Source organism: Pecten maximus, chromosome 10, assembly GCF_902652985.1.
Source record: "Pecten maximus chromosome 10, xPecMax1.1, whole genome shotgun sequence".
Taxonomy (NCBI): Eukaryota; Metazoa; Mollusca; class Bivalvia; order Pectinida; family Pectinidae; genus Pecten; species Pecten maximus.
In genome coordinates, this window is record NC_047024.1 from 7,304,367 (window position 1) to 7,321,265 (window position 16,899).

Consider the following 16,899-nt stretch of genomic DNA (forward strand, 5'->3'; position numbering starts at 1 on the left):
CTATAGACGGTTTATTAAGGGATTTGCAGATATTGCAAGACCTCTGCATCAACTGACAGAGAAACAGGAGTCCTTCACATGGACAGAAGATTGTCAGAAATCCTTTACGCAATTGCAACAGCTTCTAGTGTCATCGCCTATACTCAGCTACCCAAACTTGGCCAATAAGATCATTTTAGATACAGATGCAAGCGGTTTCGGCATTGGAGCCGTGCTGTCACAAGTGGAGGAAGGCCAAGAAAAGGTGATAGCTTATTACAGTAAGCTACTTTCCAAACCAGAACGGAATTATTGTGTGACCCGTCGTGAGCTCCTGGCTATCGTGATGTCAATAAAGCATTTCCATCATTACCTTTACGGAAAGGAGTTTCTCGTTCGTACCGACCATGGAGCATTGAACTGGCTGCTCCGATTCAAAAATCCGGAGGGACAAATGGCCCGATGGTTGGAGGTCCTGGGAACTTACAATATGACCATCCAACACCGAGCTGGTAAACTCCACGGAAACGCAGACGGCTTATCCAGAAGACCATGTAGTCAGTGTGAATATTGTTCTCGACAAGAAAACAAAGAGGGGCCGGAGAATGATCAAAAGGTTCGGGTAATTGCTGAAGAGGAGAGTTTGAGTCAAGCAACACAACTTGGATTGGCTTGGCTCCAAAGAAAATCACCAGCTTTACTCAGGAAGACACAGTTGGAGGACCGTTCACTGGGTCCAGTTATACGATGGAAGGAAACTTGTGCAGAAAGACCAGAATGGAAGGATATATCCCATGAAAATCAATGTAGCAAATCTTACTGGGCACAATGGAACGTTCTGAAGTTACAAGAGGGAGTTCTATACAGAACATGGCTAGATGGAAACAATCAGCGGTCTCAACTAGTTCTACCAGAGTCGCTGCGAAATGAAATACTACAAATGTTACACAACGTTCCCGAGTCAGGTCACCTTGGCGTAGCTAGGACATTGTCCAGGGTCAGACAGCGGTTTTATTGGACGGGTTATACAAACACTGTTGAGAATTGGTGTAGAAATTGTCGTGAATGTCAACAACGAAGAGGGACACCACAAACACATCGGGGACAAATGGGACAGTATATTGTCGGAGCGCCTTTGGAGCGAGTCGCCTTAGACATCCTTGGACCTTTACCAGAATCTACGAATGGAAATAAATATATTTTAGTTGTTACCGATTACTTCACGCGCTGGACGGAATGCTATGCAATGCCGGATCAAGAAGCAAAAACAGTAGCCTCGATATTCGTATATCAGTTTGTTTGTCGGTATGGGGTTCCCAGACAGCTCCACACCGACCAAGGAACCCAGTTTGAATCTCGGCTATTTTAAATGATGTGCAATCTTCTCCATATTGACAAAACCAGAACAACTCCATATCACCCTCAGAGTGATGGATTGGTGGAAAGGTTTAATCGTACCATTGAGGACATTTTAAGTAAATACGTATCTAGCCGTCAGAGGGACTGGGATTAACATCTACCATTGGCAACTATGGCATATGTATCATCCGTTCATGACAGTACTGGGTATAGCCCAAGCATGATGATGCTGGGACGGGAGATAGAACTTCCGGTTGACATATTATACGGAAAGACTCCAGAGGAGAATGAAACCATTGCATTTCCGCAATATGTAGAGAACCTACAACAGAGGTTATGGGATGTACACAACAATGCCAGGGAACAGATGATTGCTGCCAGTGATAAACAAAAGCGGAAATATGATCACAGAGCAAATCAATTTCACTATGATATCGGACAAGCTGTTTGGGTTAGATGGAAACTTAAGAGGAGGGGGATATCACCAAAGCTTGACGTTCGGTGGGAAGGGCCATATTTAGTTGTGAGTCAAGTATCAGACCTGATCTACAAGGTGCAGAAGAACCCAACTTCAAGGATTAGAACCCTTCACCATGATTTACTGAAGCCGTACCAAGGCGAGCATTATAACTGGTTTAGACAACCAGGGGAAAATGTGCAATCTCTAGACGAGGATATTGTTGACGTGGCAGATGAGAGTCTCGAAACCCTAACTGTAAAAGAGGTACCGCGAATAAGCGGACGAAGGAAACGACAACCTCATTGGATGAATGACTATACAACATAGTCTTGACCTGTAATACTGAGAACAATGACCATTGACATTGACATTGACAAATTTTATTTCTATGCATTCATATTTGTTTCTACTGTATGGATTACATGCATGTCATGCACACATAAACACAAGTCTAGAAGAGAAGTATGGACTCTGAAGAATGCTGCAGTTGTTTCACTAACTGGTAACCGGCCTAAAGCCTTGCTGGGTGAAGATTTTGTCCAGTTTCCACGATGGTTTTACATATTTGGCGGATCTATATTGGTTGGGGTTGGAATCCCTGGTAATTATCCAATACCCCTTTCCCTGGATGGACTGGGTATGATTCCCCGTGGAGCCCTTGGTGAAGCAACTGAATTTGAAATTTCATGTAACAGATGACAGATCTAGACTTGCGAAGTAGTGCCCTGGTTTTCTCTTCCTGGCCAGATGAAGAAAGTCACGGACACCGAACTGCAGCTTACAAGAGGCATACCGTTCTTACAAGCCTGTCATCTGTATGCAGAAAGAAGATGGATTTAAAAGAAGACTTTCAATTTAAAAATAAGCTCTGTAAATAGCAATCTCAATTAATCGACATCTTCACATACATTTGTTATACTTGAAGGAAAGTAGGAGGGAGAAATAATGAGACTCGAATCCATCCACTCAAAATGAATATGCATATATATCATACAAACCTGTAAGATACTTTTGCTCTCTATGACAGGATGCTTTACTGTGACCTGTGCGGAGCTGCAGCCACGAATGGCAGACTTATGTCACAGCATAAAAGGGATCGACATGGAGAAAAGAAGCAATGCCCGTACGAGGGATGCACATACACATACCCCAAGTCAAGGAGTAGTAGGTTGAATGTTCACCTGAGAAATGCACATAAAGTTTTGCAGACACCAGCTGCACCCCCAGCAAGTACTTACGAGCCCATGAGGATTGTGGAAATGGACCCATTATATGGTTTTGAGTTCGAGGACCTGCAGGAGCCTGACTTGATAGAGCTCGTAGAGCCCCTGTTTCCCTCTCCCACAAGGCCAACAAGTACACAGTCACTGGATAACCCCAAGGATCATGAACCAATGGCAGCAAGTGCAGCAGAGCCTGACATGGAGTCAAAATTACCAGCAGCTCAGGCACCAGCAGCTCAGACACCAGCAGCTCAGACACCAGCAGTTCAGGCACCAGCAGCTCAGACACCAGCAGATCAGGCACCAGCAGCTCAGGCACCAGCAGCTCCAAAAGAGGACCATCAGAGCCATGAGTCCGACCCAGGCTCTGACAGTGTCCGGGAACGAGCCGTCGCACTGCTAGACAGAGGAGTACTACCTTTGTTCCCATCTGCATTGCGCAGTTGGGACAAGGTGCCTGATGAGAGTATCTCCTTGGACACCTTCAAGTGGCCGCCGAAGCAATGGGAAATATTATCGCCTGACCAGAAGTTATTGGCCTGGGAGGTAGCTGCATATACCTTGGCAGCTGATCCGGCCCTGACACGCCTGGAGTTACTGGACCGGTTTAACTTTATGTGCCTGCCTGGTTCCAAGAACCCCAGGTTCGAGGAAACCTCAGTCAGGGCCATGCGATGTACATCCTACCAGGTGGCACTTACTATTAAAAAAACAGGTGTGGATCCACTTGGGTTACTCACTGCGTGGGAGTCAGTTAGTCGGAATACTTGCTCTGACCGATTCCTGGAATTATGCAGTGCAGTACCTCTATTATTGTGAATTTAATAATCAATGCATCTGGATCCTCCACACATTTTAAACATACAGCAAATTTTTAACTCAGGGTTTGATTAGTTATCTGATCAATTTCTATGAAGAAAATATATATATATATATATATATATAAACTGGATTTTATTAGTTATCTGATAAACATTTTAAGATGTCGGGCCATGATTTCATCAACTATCACAATACTGCCATACCTGTAAGACAACCAGCCTACCTGTACCAATACCTGTGACCGCAAAGCAGTTTACAAGAGAAGACCAGGATTATTGATGACAACATCGCGCGCGGTTGTCTGATAATAGGCGTTATGCATTTTGGTGAATGAACTTGTATCAACAATTTGTGCATATAATATTCTTGAAACTGTGTTACACTTCATTCCAGTATGGATCATAATTTGTAAGTTATTTTAATCAGTCGAACACTGCCAAATATTGATATTATGGATGTTTACTTTATTTTGTCAAGTCATAGTCTAAGTTATTGTTGTGGAACAGCTTATATATCATATGGTATATATTATTATAACATATGAGTTGTAGGAATGGATTTACCAGAGTTACATATGTATTAGCAATATTTTTTTTTTTTTCATCATCTAGGAACCTCAACCTTAAGATTTTATGGTAAAAGTCTGTGGTAAAACATATATCATCAGTTATTACAACTGTTTATATTCCTGTATATAAAGATAGAGACAATGTGATCAATAGAACTAACCAGTTGTTAGAGTAAATCAGAATTCCAGTCAAATTCTATTTTTATCACAATTGTAAATGTGTTTTTAGAGTCCCAATTGTCGCGGACGACAATGTTTTTAAAAACGGGGGCAATGTAACAAAGTTAGAAATTTATCACCATAAATGGTGAGGTTTATTATGTTTTGTTCCTAGTTTATTCGCCAGCTACTCAGTAGCTATATTGTATTGATCAGCTGATCGTTATTTACATTTTGTAACATGACCAACGTGGTCTAATTATAGTATTTAATAGGTAAGTATGCAAATCATTTTATGATGTTAGATGTTCAGTGCTATTTTCATTCAGGTTAAATGGTTTAATGAACTGTCCATTGTAAATTAATACGAGTCTCATACGAATGTTAACACAGCAGTGTGCTCTTGGCCGATCGCCGATTATTTAAAGTAAGTTTAGTACAAAGACAATGTTTTATAATGTCGAGCCCAGATATTAAGTATAAGTATTATGTTATAAGCATAAGGGCAACAGCAATTCATGTACTTACGATTTATTTTGACAGTTATGAAGCTGATTTCATCCTAGTTAAATATGTTGCCATCGTCAACTATGGCGGTGAAGGTCGACCGGCGTCTGAGTCAGACTAGTAAATTTAGAGTCGTATCCGGCTGTATTATAGTTTATATGAATTCCGGATCACATAATTAGTTCAGAATTTATTACAGTTATTGTGAAATCCATTTATGTTAACGATGTTGTATTTTAAGTGGAACTATATAGAATTGTAGTCGGGGTCGGAAGTTTCTTGGCGTAACTTGGTTACGCTGACAGCTTCCGGTTGCCAGCGGTTGCCAAATGACAGTCCCGGCTGTCACTGGGCTGTCACTGGGCTGTCGCTGAGCTGTCACTGACAGCCGCGTGGCTGTCACTGACAGCACTTGGGTATAAATACCGCGTTCCTTGCGCTAGACAGTCAGTAGCCATTCGACCGGCATCGGGTTTCCCCCTATATACTGTCAAAGACCATTTAGATGTACGTTCTTATTTGAGAGAGGGTTATTACTTGGTGTTATCACCAGTACTTTAAGCATTCTATAGGATTTGCACCACGATTCGTGTTGTATCATATTCTAAGTACTAGACTTCTATATATAAGCCAGTGTTATCACTGTCTTGATCCAGTATTATTCCTTCTATATAGCCATTAGTATAACGTCATTATGGATTACTAGTAAATACATAGACACACAGCTATCAGCTGTTAGTAATTGGTATCACTTCGGATAAATTATATAAAGAGTTCACTATTTATTCTCTATATTCATAACCAATACTTGTGGTTTATTTCCTAATCTATTTATCTATTGGAAATCAGACATCCGAAATTTGTTAAAGTATTGCCTTGTTAATTTATCAACTATTTATTAATTATTATCCAATACTCTCCATTTTAATGTCATTATTACTTTACTAAATACTTATGAATGAATTATTGTGGATGGATTGAGGCTCAGTCACTAAAGGATTTTAATATTACTCTATAATCAAGTTGTAACGATTCTTGGAATTGTTAATCTGTATTTTTACAAATATGTACTGTGTATGTGAATATCTATTCTTCCTTAATAACAACATTTATACTTGAAAATATGGCCTTTGTTGTTCATTTATAATTCAAACGTGATTACTAAGACATTACCCTGACCGAGGAAGATATCAACAAGAAGACTGACCCCTCCAGGTGGACTCCGGAGACGCCAAGATAGGACTTTTGTATGTGACATTCCTGGTAGTCTGTGACTACTAATTTCGCTATACTGGCGAAGCGACCCTTATTTGAGACCGAAGGCGGAAATCGTTACAATACATGTGACGCTATGCGCATTCCTCTATCTATATGCTATAATCATCGAAATCGACGACAGCGAGAATCTCAAATAAGAAAAAGGAAGGTCCATGAATTAAAAGGTCTTGTTCAAATAAAGCACACGTTTTTCTTAATGAAATCAGTGAAGACATTTTATTTTGATCTTATTATCAGGGCCGTATGAAAATATAATGTAGCCTACATCCCTGGTTACGTCAGGGACGTATGTCCCTGGTTACGTACATTAGATAAATTTGAAATATCCTCATCCTACACGATTAAAGGATGTCGTCAAAATAATAACCGACTTTATGCAAGTCTATGAGAGTGCCAAGTGTTGTTAGAATATAACAGATATTCTGTGTCCTGTTGAAATTGGTACGACCTCAGAAATGAAAGTAGACGACTATGGAGCTCTCTAACTTTGGAAGATAAAAAAGGAATTTCACTTCCGGGATATATGATCCTGCCTCTTTTTTTCAAACAAACCACCATCAGATATCGTGATAAAAGGTATAGAACTATATCATTTTTTACTGACGTGTTTTAAACTATATTTGTTATTCATTGCTTAATTCAAACTGGGAGACATGCAGCACCTTCCTATTTAGAATCACCGACACAGCTACAATATTCTTTGTTGTTTGGCGAATAATCCAGATACTGAAATAGGCATAAGTTCAGTAGAGGTAAGCAGATAGGACAGTGGACGTCCGGGCTTTTAGATAATGTTTTGGAGGGATACAGACGAGAGGCGAATCTTTCACTTTAGTTACGAGGACGATGTCTAGTCTTATTTGTTGAAATTAGCCAGAGAGACCTATACGGCTATAGGCTCATTTTAGGATATAAAACTAGAGACGATTCATTAGATAAGAAGCATTAGATAGTACTCAATTTCTGAACAAATTATTTTATTACTTTCATTTATTAGACACATGGATGTGTATAAGTGTGAAAGTTGGGCATGTTTGGACGGGATGTATGTACAGTATGCGTGTATATAGGCCTGTATACTGATACAGTTAATGATGTATGAGAGCGAATATTAATTGTTCATTGTGAGACATAAATGGACCTGAATGGGTTTTAAAAGTAAAAGTGTTTACTGCTTATAAATGTGATATTTCTCAGTGTTTTATGCAAGAAGGGGTGTTATTACATGTCGAAACACCATTTTCATTTGAAAAAACAAATTTGAATGATGTTTTTTAAAGCTCGATAAATGAGTCCCTAATCAAACCGACAAACACGGCGATCCTGAATGGGATCGAATGGACCTAACAGGATTTTAGCTGTATTTTTGAGTTCACACTTACTTAGCTCTCCCTATTAAAGTACAAGTAATGAATCACACAAAATGTATCTCCCCCATTTCACTTTCCTTTTCTTAAGCATTATCAACTTGATAATTAGGAAGGTGGTCAGTATTTGGTAGATAGGTTGACAATGTACTACTAGTATCTGATCGTAACATGAACTTATACAATTTGTAAGTCTGTGACAGTGGTGACCTGAGCTGTGTTGATATATGTAATGTCTCCTCATATTCAAAGCTTTTACTATAGATTTTATAAATGAAATTCCTGCAACTACAATTCATATTATCTGTGTCTGATAATTTGTTTGCTTGTGAAAATAAAAATCCTATAGTGATTACATGGTCACTAGTGGGAGACTTCTCCATTTTACTGGACATTAGATAATAATACCCATCCTGTCTTAGTTTCAGCAATGACATTCTTTACCAAATACAGATGAAGTGGAAAATGTTGTTCAAACTTGGACTGTCTGTTGTGGTTTTTGTGGCGGTGTACTTGTTCTTCGCACTTCAGAACCAAAATGACAGCAACACACAAATGATGCCCAAAGTGATGCAGGACCATCAAACTGGACAACAGGAAAGTGACCAGTCACACATTGACAAAGAACGTGGAGGTCATGATCAGACAGCCAACAAAGTTGATGAAAAACCTTTCAGGTGCAGAAACAAATTTTACTAGAAAAGATGAGCTTTGATTTTTTGATTTTAACAATTTTTAGATTAATGAACTATTGATACACTAGTTTACTTTCTTCTTCCATTGGCTCTAAATTAAACGATATCAGTTGAGAATGGACCATAGAACAATACAAAAGCAACATCAAACTTACTACTTTCTTAATTATTACTTGAATATTTCAACCAGATCATGATTTGTTATAATTATTTAAAATAATTATGAATTAGATCTGTCCAATTTCATTGAAAAGGCAATTTTCTTTTAATTATTTATTATCACCATGAGAAAGTATATCAATGTACTTGATTCAGGACCATAGTTTCGTTGATTATATCTTCAATACAACAGCCCCTGACAGCTAGGGGACAGAGATCCAGTAAACAAAATGTTCTATGTTTGATGTTGTACAGGAGTGAAGCATGGAGAAATGGAATACATCTATCTCTGGTCGCTTGTGGAGACCGAGAGAAAGAGTCTGTTATCCTTCTGAAGTCAGCTGTCCTCTTCACAAAAACACCACTTGTTTTCCACATCTTTGCTGAATTACAACTGCAGGATTACTTTAAACGACAGGTGTGTAAATTATAGGTACAGGTGTATAGTTTATATATCTGTACAACAGGTGTGTAAATTATAGGTACAGGTGTATACTTTATATATACACTGTACGACAGGTGTGTAAATTATAGGTACAGGTGTATACTTTATATATAACTGTACACTGTACGACAGGTGTGTAAATTATAGGTACAGGTGTGTACTTTATATATACACTGTACACTGTACGACAGGTGAGTAAATTATAGGTACAGGTATATACTTTATATATACACTGTATGACAGGTGTGTAAATTATAGGTACAGGTGTACACTTTATATATACATTGTACGACAGATGTGTAAATTATAGGTACAGGTGTACACTTTATATATACACTGTACGACAGATGTGTAAATTATAGGTACAGGTGTATACTATATATATACACTGTATGACAGGTGTGTAAATTATAGGTACAGGTGTACACTTTATATATACGCTGTACAACAGGTGTGTGAATTATTCCTTAGTTTCCTGTCTTTCATTTCTTAAAATGAATGACATGTTGAATTTTATGGCATAGGTTGAGCCGTAAAGTACCTATTTGGGGCATGGTAATAAGAATACAAGGGAGATAATCCTTGAAGTAAACTTTGGTATTTAATTCAGAAGAACAATGAAAATGAATGGGGCTAATTCCAGAAAATCATTGAGAAAATGCGTCTGAATTCATCAGTGTTATTTCTTAATTATAAAAATGTCAGGAAATCTTTAATGTTTTACATGTTTCAGATTGACTTTTGGCCCGACGAGTTCAGGACAAGAGTTGAGTACCACATCTACAACCTGAGTTTCCCAGTGGGAGACAAATCCAATGAGTGGAAAAATCTCTTTAAACCCTGTGCATCACAGCGACTTTTCATACCTGTAAGTGCGACAGTTACACTTTAAACCCTGTGCATCACAGCGACTTTTATACCTGTAAGTGTGACAGTTACACTTAAAACCCTGTACGTTTCATTTTGCTGAACCTGATATGGCAATATACGCAAATTCAGCTGTGTCAGTTGTTTTTTGTCCTTTTCTCTTTAAATGTTTCTGTGTAGTTGAATGGAAGAACAGTATGTATCCTATTTCAACATATCCAAGAAATAATTTTAAAAATCTTAGCATTAAAAAATTTCTAAATGACCTTATATTATTAGAACTGATATACAGTTGAGAATAGACACGCCTTAGTAGTACTCTATGTAAAGCAATTATTTGTTGTAATACTTTCAGCGTCTGTGGTGTTGTTATTCTTTAAGAGTCAGCTGTGTTTTAATACTATCAGAGTTTGTTGTGTTGTAATACTTTAAGACTCAGTTTTGTTGTAATACTTTGAGAGTGTGTTGTGTTGTCATACTTTCAGAGTCTGTTAACGGAAGTAGATGCGTTGTTATATGTTGACACGGACATCCTGTTTGTACGACCTCTGGAGGATATCTGGGCTTTCTTACGGAAGTTCAACACAACACAGCTGGTAGCCCTGGCCCCGGAACATGAAGATAAACAATCTAGCTGGTATTCTAGGTTTGCCAGACATCCGTATTATGGAGAACAAGGTCATTTTTCTATTATTATTTGTATATTAGACCACAATTTGGCCCAATTACCAATTAGATTAAGAAAAGTTATAAATAAGTTAATTTCAGAATTTTCATTGGTTTTTTAACTTAATCATCTAGGTAAATAGTTGGTTATAATGTTTTTTAAACCTTTCATCAAAACTAGGTGAGAAGAAAAGTGGTTTAAATACTGAAAATGATGGAGAAGAAAGGTTATTTGTAATACTCCAGTATGCTATGATTAGGTTAATGTCCTATCACAGCTGTTTAATGGATTGCATTTTCATTCTTCAGGTGTGAACTCTGGGGTAATGCTGATGAATCTGACACGGATACGTCAGTCACCATGGCTAGAATCTCTCAAACAGTATTACAAGGATTATAAACTTAAAATAACCTGGGGGGACCAAGATCTTCTCAACATCTACTTCCATTACTATCCAGGTAAGTCAATACTTGCACTAAATAAAAACCTAATTTATAACTTGTTTCACTAGTGGTAACAACAAAACATTACAGGACAAAGTGGGACTACCACACAAACCTATTCCAATGACAACAGATTACTGAAAATTGATGTTTGTTAACCCCTAAATTGATAAGTCTTTATTAGAATTAATGTTAAGTACAGTGCCAATGTTCTTCTTTCTAAGGGCATGGTAAATCCATGAATGGTCATTAGTCATTTCTTGCATTACCCACACCTCCTACTGTGAGCGATAGGTTTTTGTGTTTGCTCCTGGACTTGTGATACATCATGGCAGGCCGAATGTTGCAAACCTTAGTGCTGCCAAAGTTATAACAACTATCAAAGATTGCCATTATTTATTGAAAATAGCAAGAATTTTTTTTTCACATATAACTTGTATTTGTAGCAGCATCTCTACCCTATGACATATTTCTTATGTTTTCTGTTGATAGAACAGCTTTACGTTTACCCATGTGAGTGGAATTATCGGCCTGATCATTGTATGTACATGAGTGTATGTAAAGGTGGCGATAAAAACGGGGCCAATGTCCTACACGGAAACAGACGGGTGATGCACAACGATAAACAACCAGCTTTCAAAGTCACCTATGACACCTTTGTCAGGGTAGGTTTTTACGACACCTCTGTCAGGGTAGGTTTTTACGACACCCCTGTCAGGGTAGGTTTTTACGACACCTTTGTCAGGGTAGGTTTTTACAACACCTTTGTCAGGGTAGGTTTTTACGACACCTCTGTCAGGGTAGATTTTTACGACACCTCTGTCAGGGTAGGTTTTTACGACACCCCTGTCAGGGTAGGTTTTTACGACACCCCTGTCAGGGTAGGTTTTTACGACACCTCTGTCAGGGTAGGTTTTTACGACACCTTTGTCAGGGTAGGTTTTTACGACACCTCTGTCAGGGAAGGTTTTTACGACACCTTTGTCAGGGTAGGTTTTTACGACACCTCTGTCAGGGTAGGTTTTTACAACACCTCTGTCAGGTTAGGTTTTTACGACACCTCTGTCAGGGTAGGTTTTTACAACACCTCTGTCAGGGTAGGTTTTTACGACACCTTTGTCAGGGTAGGTTTTTACGACACCTCTGTCAGGGTAGGTTTTTACGACACCTTTGTCAGGGAAGGTTTTTACGACACCTCTGTCAGGGAAGGTTTTTACGACACCTCTGTCAGGGTAGGTTTTTACGACACCTCTGTCAGGGTAGGTTTTTACGACACCTCTGTCAGGGTAGGTTTTTACGACACCTCTGTCAGGGTAGGTTTTTACGACACCTCTGTCAGGGTAGGTTTTTACGACACCTCTGTCAGGGTAGGTTTTTACGACACCTCTGTCAGGGTAGGTTTTTACGACACCTCTGTCAGGGTAGATTTTTACGACACCTCTGTCAGGGTAGGTTTTTACGACACCTTTGTCAGGGTAGGTTTTTACGACACCTCTGTCAGGGTAGATTTTTACGACACCTCTGTCAGGGTAGGTTTTTACGACACCTCTGTCAGGGTAGGTTTTTACAACACCTTTGTCAGGGTAGGTTTTTTTATACCAGTTGATAACCTGTGGTAACAGATTAGGGGTTATCTCCCCTTGTCTTGGCTATGATGGATTGACCAGGTAATACATTAATTATCATAATGAAGAAGAATGGTAATTACTCTCACAGTAATGTAACATATTGGGCTCCTGTATCATGGTCCTACTGGAGAAATTATCACAAGTCTGAATGCTGTACTTATATCGGGGTAAACTGATGTTTTTCTAAGAAACAGATAAGTTGCTGCTTATGAAATTAAGATAAAATCATTTTTACTGTTTGAAAGTAAGTGCTAATGGTCATTGAAATTATGATAACTGTTGAGTTATGATAACAATTAGTGCCGAGTAATTACAATTACTGCTGAGTTTCAATTACAATTCTGCTGAGTTTCAATTACAATTACTGCCAAGTTTTAATTAGAATAACTGCTGAGTTTTTATTAGCCCACCATCATCAGATGGTGGGCTATTCAAATCGCCCTGCGTCCGTGGTCCGTCGTCCGTCCGTCCGTCCCTCCGTCCCTCCGTCCCTCCGTCCGTAAACAATTCTTGTTATCGCTAATCCTCAGAAAGTACTGAAGGGATCTTTCTCAAATTTCATATGTAGAGTCCCCTTGGTGTCTAGTTATGCATATTGCATTTTGAGACCAATCGGAAAACAACATGGCCGACAGGCAGCCATCTTGGATTTTGACAATTGAAGTTTGTTATCGCTATTTCTCAGAAAGCACTGAAGGGATCTTTCTCGAATTTCCTATGTAGGTTCCCCTTGGTGCCTAGTTATGCATATTGCATTTTGAGACCAATCGGAAAACAACATGGCCGACAGGCAGCCATCTTGGATTTTGACAATTGAAGTTTGTTATCGCTATTTCTCAGAAAGTAATGAAGGGATCTTTCTGAAATTTCATATGTATCTTTCCCTTGGTACCAAGTTATGCATGTTGCATTTTGAGACCAATCGGAAAACAACATGGCCGACAGGCAGCCATCTTGGATTTTGACAATTGAAGTTTGTTATCGCTATTTCTCAAAAAGTACTGAAGGGATCTTTCTGAAATTTCATATGTAGGTTCCCCTTGGTGCCTAGTTATGCATATTGCATTTTGAGACCAATCGGAAAACAACATGGCCGACAGGCAGCCATCTTGGATTTTGACAATTGAAGTTTGTTATCGCTATTTCTCAGAAAGTAGTGAAGGGATCTTTATGAAATTTCATATGTAGGTTGGCCTTGGTGCCTAGTAATGCATATTGCTTTTTGAGACCAATCGGAAAACAACATGGCCGACAGGCAGCCATCTTGGATTTTGACAATTGAAGTTTGTTATCGCTATTTCTCAAAAAGTACTGAAGGGATCTTTCTGAAATTTCATATGTAGGTTCCCCTTGGTGCCTAGTTATGCATATTGCATTTTGAGACCAATCGGAAAACAACATGGCCGACAGGCAGCCATCTTGGATTTTGACAATTGAAGTTTGTTATCGCTATTTCTCAGAAGGTACTTAAGGGATCTTTCTCAAATTTCATATGTAGGTTCCCCTTGGTGCCTAGTTATGCATATTGCATTTTGAGACCAATCGGAAAACAACATGGCCGACAGGCAGCCATCTTGGATTTTGACAATTGAAGTTTGTTATCGCTATTTCTCAGAAAGTACTGAAGGGATCTTTCTCGAATTTCATATGTAGCATCCCCTTGGTGCCTAGTTATGCGTATTGCATTTTGGGACTTATCGGAAAACAACATGGCCGACAGGCAGCCATCTTGGATTTTGACAATTGAAGTTTGTTATTGCTATTTCTCAGAAGGTACTGAAGGGATCTTTCTCGAATTTCCTATGTAGGTTCCCCTTGGTACCAAGTTATGCATGTTGCATTTTGAGACCAATCGGAAAACAACATGGCCGACAGGCAGCCATCTTGGATTTTGACAATTGAAGTTTGTTATCGCTATTTCTCAGAATGTACTGAAGAGATCTTTCTCAAATTTCATATGTATGTTTCCCTTGGTGCCTAGTTATGCATAAAGCATTTTGAGACCTATTGGAAAACAACATGGCCGACAGGCAGCCATCTTGGATTTTGACAATTGAAGTTTGTTATCGCTATTTCTCAGAATGTACTGAAGAGATCTTTCTCAAATTTCATATATAGGTTCCCCTTGGTGCCTAGTTATGCATATTGCATTTTGAGACCAAACAGAAAATAACATGGCCGACAGGCAGCCATCTTGTATTTTGACAATTGAAGTTTGTTATCGCTATTTTACAGAAGGTACTGAAGGGATCTTTCTCAAATTTCATATGTAGGTTCCCCTTGGTCCCTGTTGTTGCATTTTGGGACCAATCCGAAAACAACATGGCCGACAGACAGCCATTATCGCTAAATCTTAAATTTTATGTATAGGTTTCCCTTGTTTGAAAAGTACTAGAGGGCTGTTTCTGAATTTACACAGATTAGTAAGACTTAGAGGAAGGGAAAAGTAGAGAAAAGATCAATCTGACATGGAACCTATAAAGATCATTCAATGGTGGGCACCAAGATCCCTCTGGGATCTCTTGTTACAATTACTATCAAGTTTAAATTTCAATTACTGCCGATTTTTAATTACAATTCTGCCGATTTTTAATAACAATTACTGCCGAGTTACTAATTACTATCACTGATAAGTCATGATTACAATTACTGGGCCGTGTAATGATTAAGAAAATTGTCAAGTTGTAATTATGATTACTGCCAAGTCATGATTACGATTATTGCCGTGTTATGATAACAATAACTGCCGAGTTATAATAATTACTGCAGAGTAATGATTTTGATGAAAACCCAGTCTTGCTGATTCTGTCATTGTAAGGTGTTTAATCCATGTCTTTGTTCTGTGTTGTAGCACCAGTTTGGCGCAGATTTAAAGTATGACATGCTTGTGACACTGAAGAAAGAATTAGATAAAACCAAACACACATCCTGTGGAAAAGTGCCTCATATATTCTACAAACAGATAGAAAATTATATAGACTCATTAGATATGTACAAAAATAACGAGAGTTATGGTGGATGACTTTAATGTTAATTTGTAATTCTATGTAATTCCAACAGTAGGGACCATTGTCTCCTGATATACACATGTAGACAGTAGAATATTTAAATGCAGACTGTGATCATCTAACTTCTGATCTGATTATGGAGAATTATTTTACTTTATCACTGATTACATGAAAGGTCATACAGAAAATTTTACCAAAAGCAAATATAAGTTTTTCACTGCAGCAAGACACATGTTTTTAATCAATATATTAAAATCACTTGTAAATGCATGTGTCTGAAAATATTTTTATATGGATTTAAATGCAAATTTAATGCTATGTTATGTTTCAATTTAACAATGTCAATATACAACACACAGTACGTATGTATATAAAAAGGTTTGTGAATGTCAGTATACAGTATATATACACATGTGCGAATGTCAGTATATGGTATACAGTATATATACACGTGTGCGAATGTCAGTATACAGTTTATATAAAGGTGTGAATACAGTATACAATGTATATACACATGTGTGAATGTCAGTATACAGTATATATACAAGTGTTTGAATCTCAGTATACAGTATATATACAAGTGTGTGAATGTCATTATACAATGTATATACACGTGTGAATGTCAGTATACAGTATATATACACGTGTTTGAATGTCAGTATACAGTATATATACATGTGTGTGAATGTCAGTATACAGTATACATACACGTGTGTGAATGTCAGTATACAGTATATATACTCATGTGTGAATGTCAGTATACAGTATATATACACGTGTGTGAATGTCAGTCTACAGTATATATACACGTGTGTGAATGTCAGTATACAGTATATATACACGTGTGTGAATGTCAGTATACAGTATATATACACGTGTGTGAATGTCAGTATACAGTATATATACACGTGTATGCTTGTCAGTATACAGTATATATACACATGTATGAATGTCAGTATACAGTATATATACACGTGTGTGAATGTCAGTATAGAGTATATTTACACGTGTGTGAATGTCAGTATACAGTATATATACACGTGTGTGAATGTCAGTATACAGTATATATAACGGTGTGTGAATGTCAGTATACAGTATATATATACGTGTGTGGATGTCAGTATACAGTATATATATACACGTGTGTGGATGTCAGTATACAGTGTATATACACGTGTGTGAATGTCAGTATAGAGTATATATAACGGTGTGTGAATGTCAGTATACAGTATATATACACGTGTGTGAATGTCAGTATACAGTAT

The 16,899-nt window shown here is 38.1% G+C and overlaps 2 protein-coding genes across 2 annotated transcripts; both read left to right on the forward strand.

Annotated features, from left to right (window-relative positions):
* Window positions 1–1,510: 1,510 nt before the first annotated feature.
* On the forward strand, window positions 1,511–2,125 carry LOC117335960. Its single transcript, XM_033896254.1, has one exon. The coding sequence runs from the start codon at window positions 1,511–1,513 to the stop codon at window positions 2,123–2,125; it is 615 nt and encodes a 204-aa protein (XP_033752145.1).
* Window positions 2,126–6,852: 4,727 nt separating this feature from the next.
* LOC117336154 (glucoside xylosyltransferase 1-like) lies at window positions 6,853–16,065 on the forward strand. Its single transcript, XM_033896540.1, has 8 exons — window positions 6,853–6,931; window positions 8,145–8,399; window positions 8,832–8,994; window positions 9,755–9,889; window positions 10,374–10,566; window positions 10,864–11,013; window positions 11,491–11,663; window positions 15,478–16,065. The coding sequence occupies exons 1-8, from the start codon at window positions 6,879–6,881 to the stop codon at window positions 15,646–15,648; spliced, it is 1,293 nt and encodes a 430-aa protein (XP_033752431.1). The 5' UTR covers window positions 6,853–6,878; the 3' UTR covers window positions 15,649–16,065.
* Window positions 16,066–16,899: the final 834 nt, after the last annotated feature.

What these genes read in the sequence shown, in the direction of transcription:
- LOC117335960 (XM_033896254.1), top strand. Translation starts at nt 1,511, where the DNA reads ATGGCATATGTATCATCCGTTCATGACAGTACTGGGTATAGCCCAAGC.
- LOC117336154 (XM_033896540.1), top strand. Translation starts at nt 6,879, where the DNA reads ATGATCCTGCCTCTTTTTTTCAAACAAACCACCATCAGATATCGTGAT. An exon ending in GTTGATGAAAAACCTTTCAG is followed by an intron (nt 8,400 to 8,831) that starts GTGCAGAAACAA and finishes GATGTTGTACAG; the next exon opens with GAGTGAAGCATGGAGAAATG. An exon ending in CTACTTCCATTACTATCCAG is followed by an intron (nt 11,014 to 11,490) that starts GTAAGTCAATAC and finishes TTCTGTTGATAG; the next exon opens with AACAGCTTTACGTTTACCCA.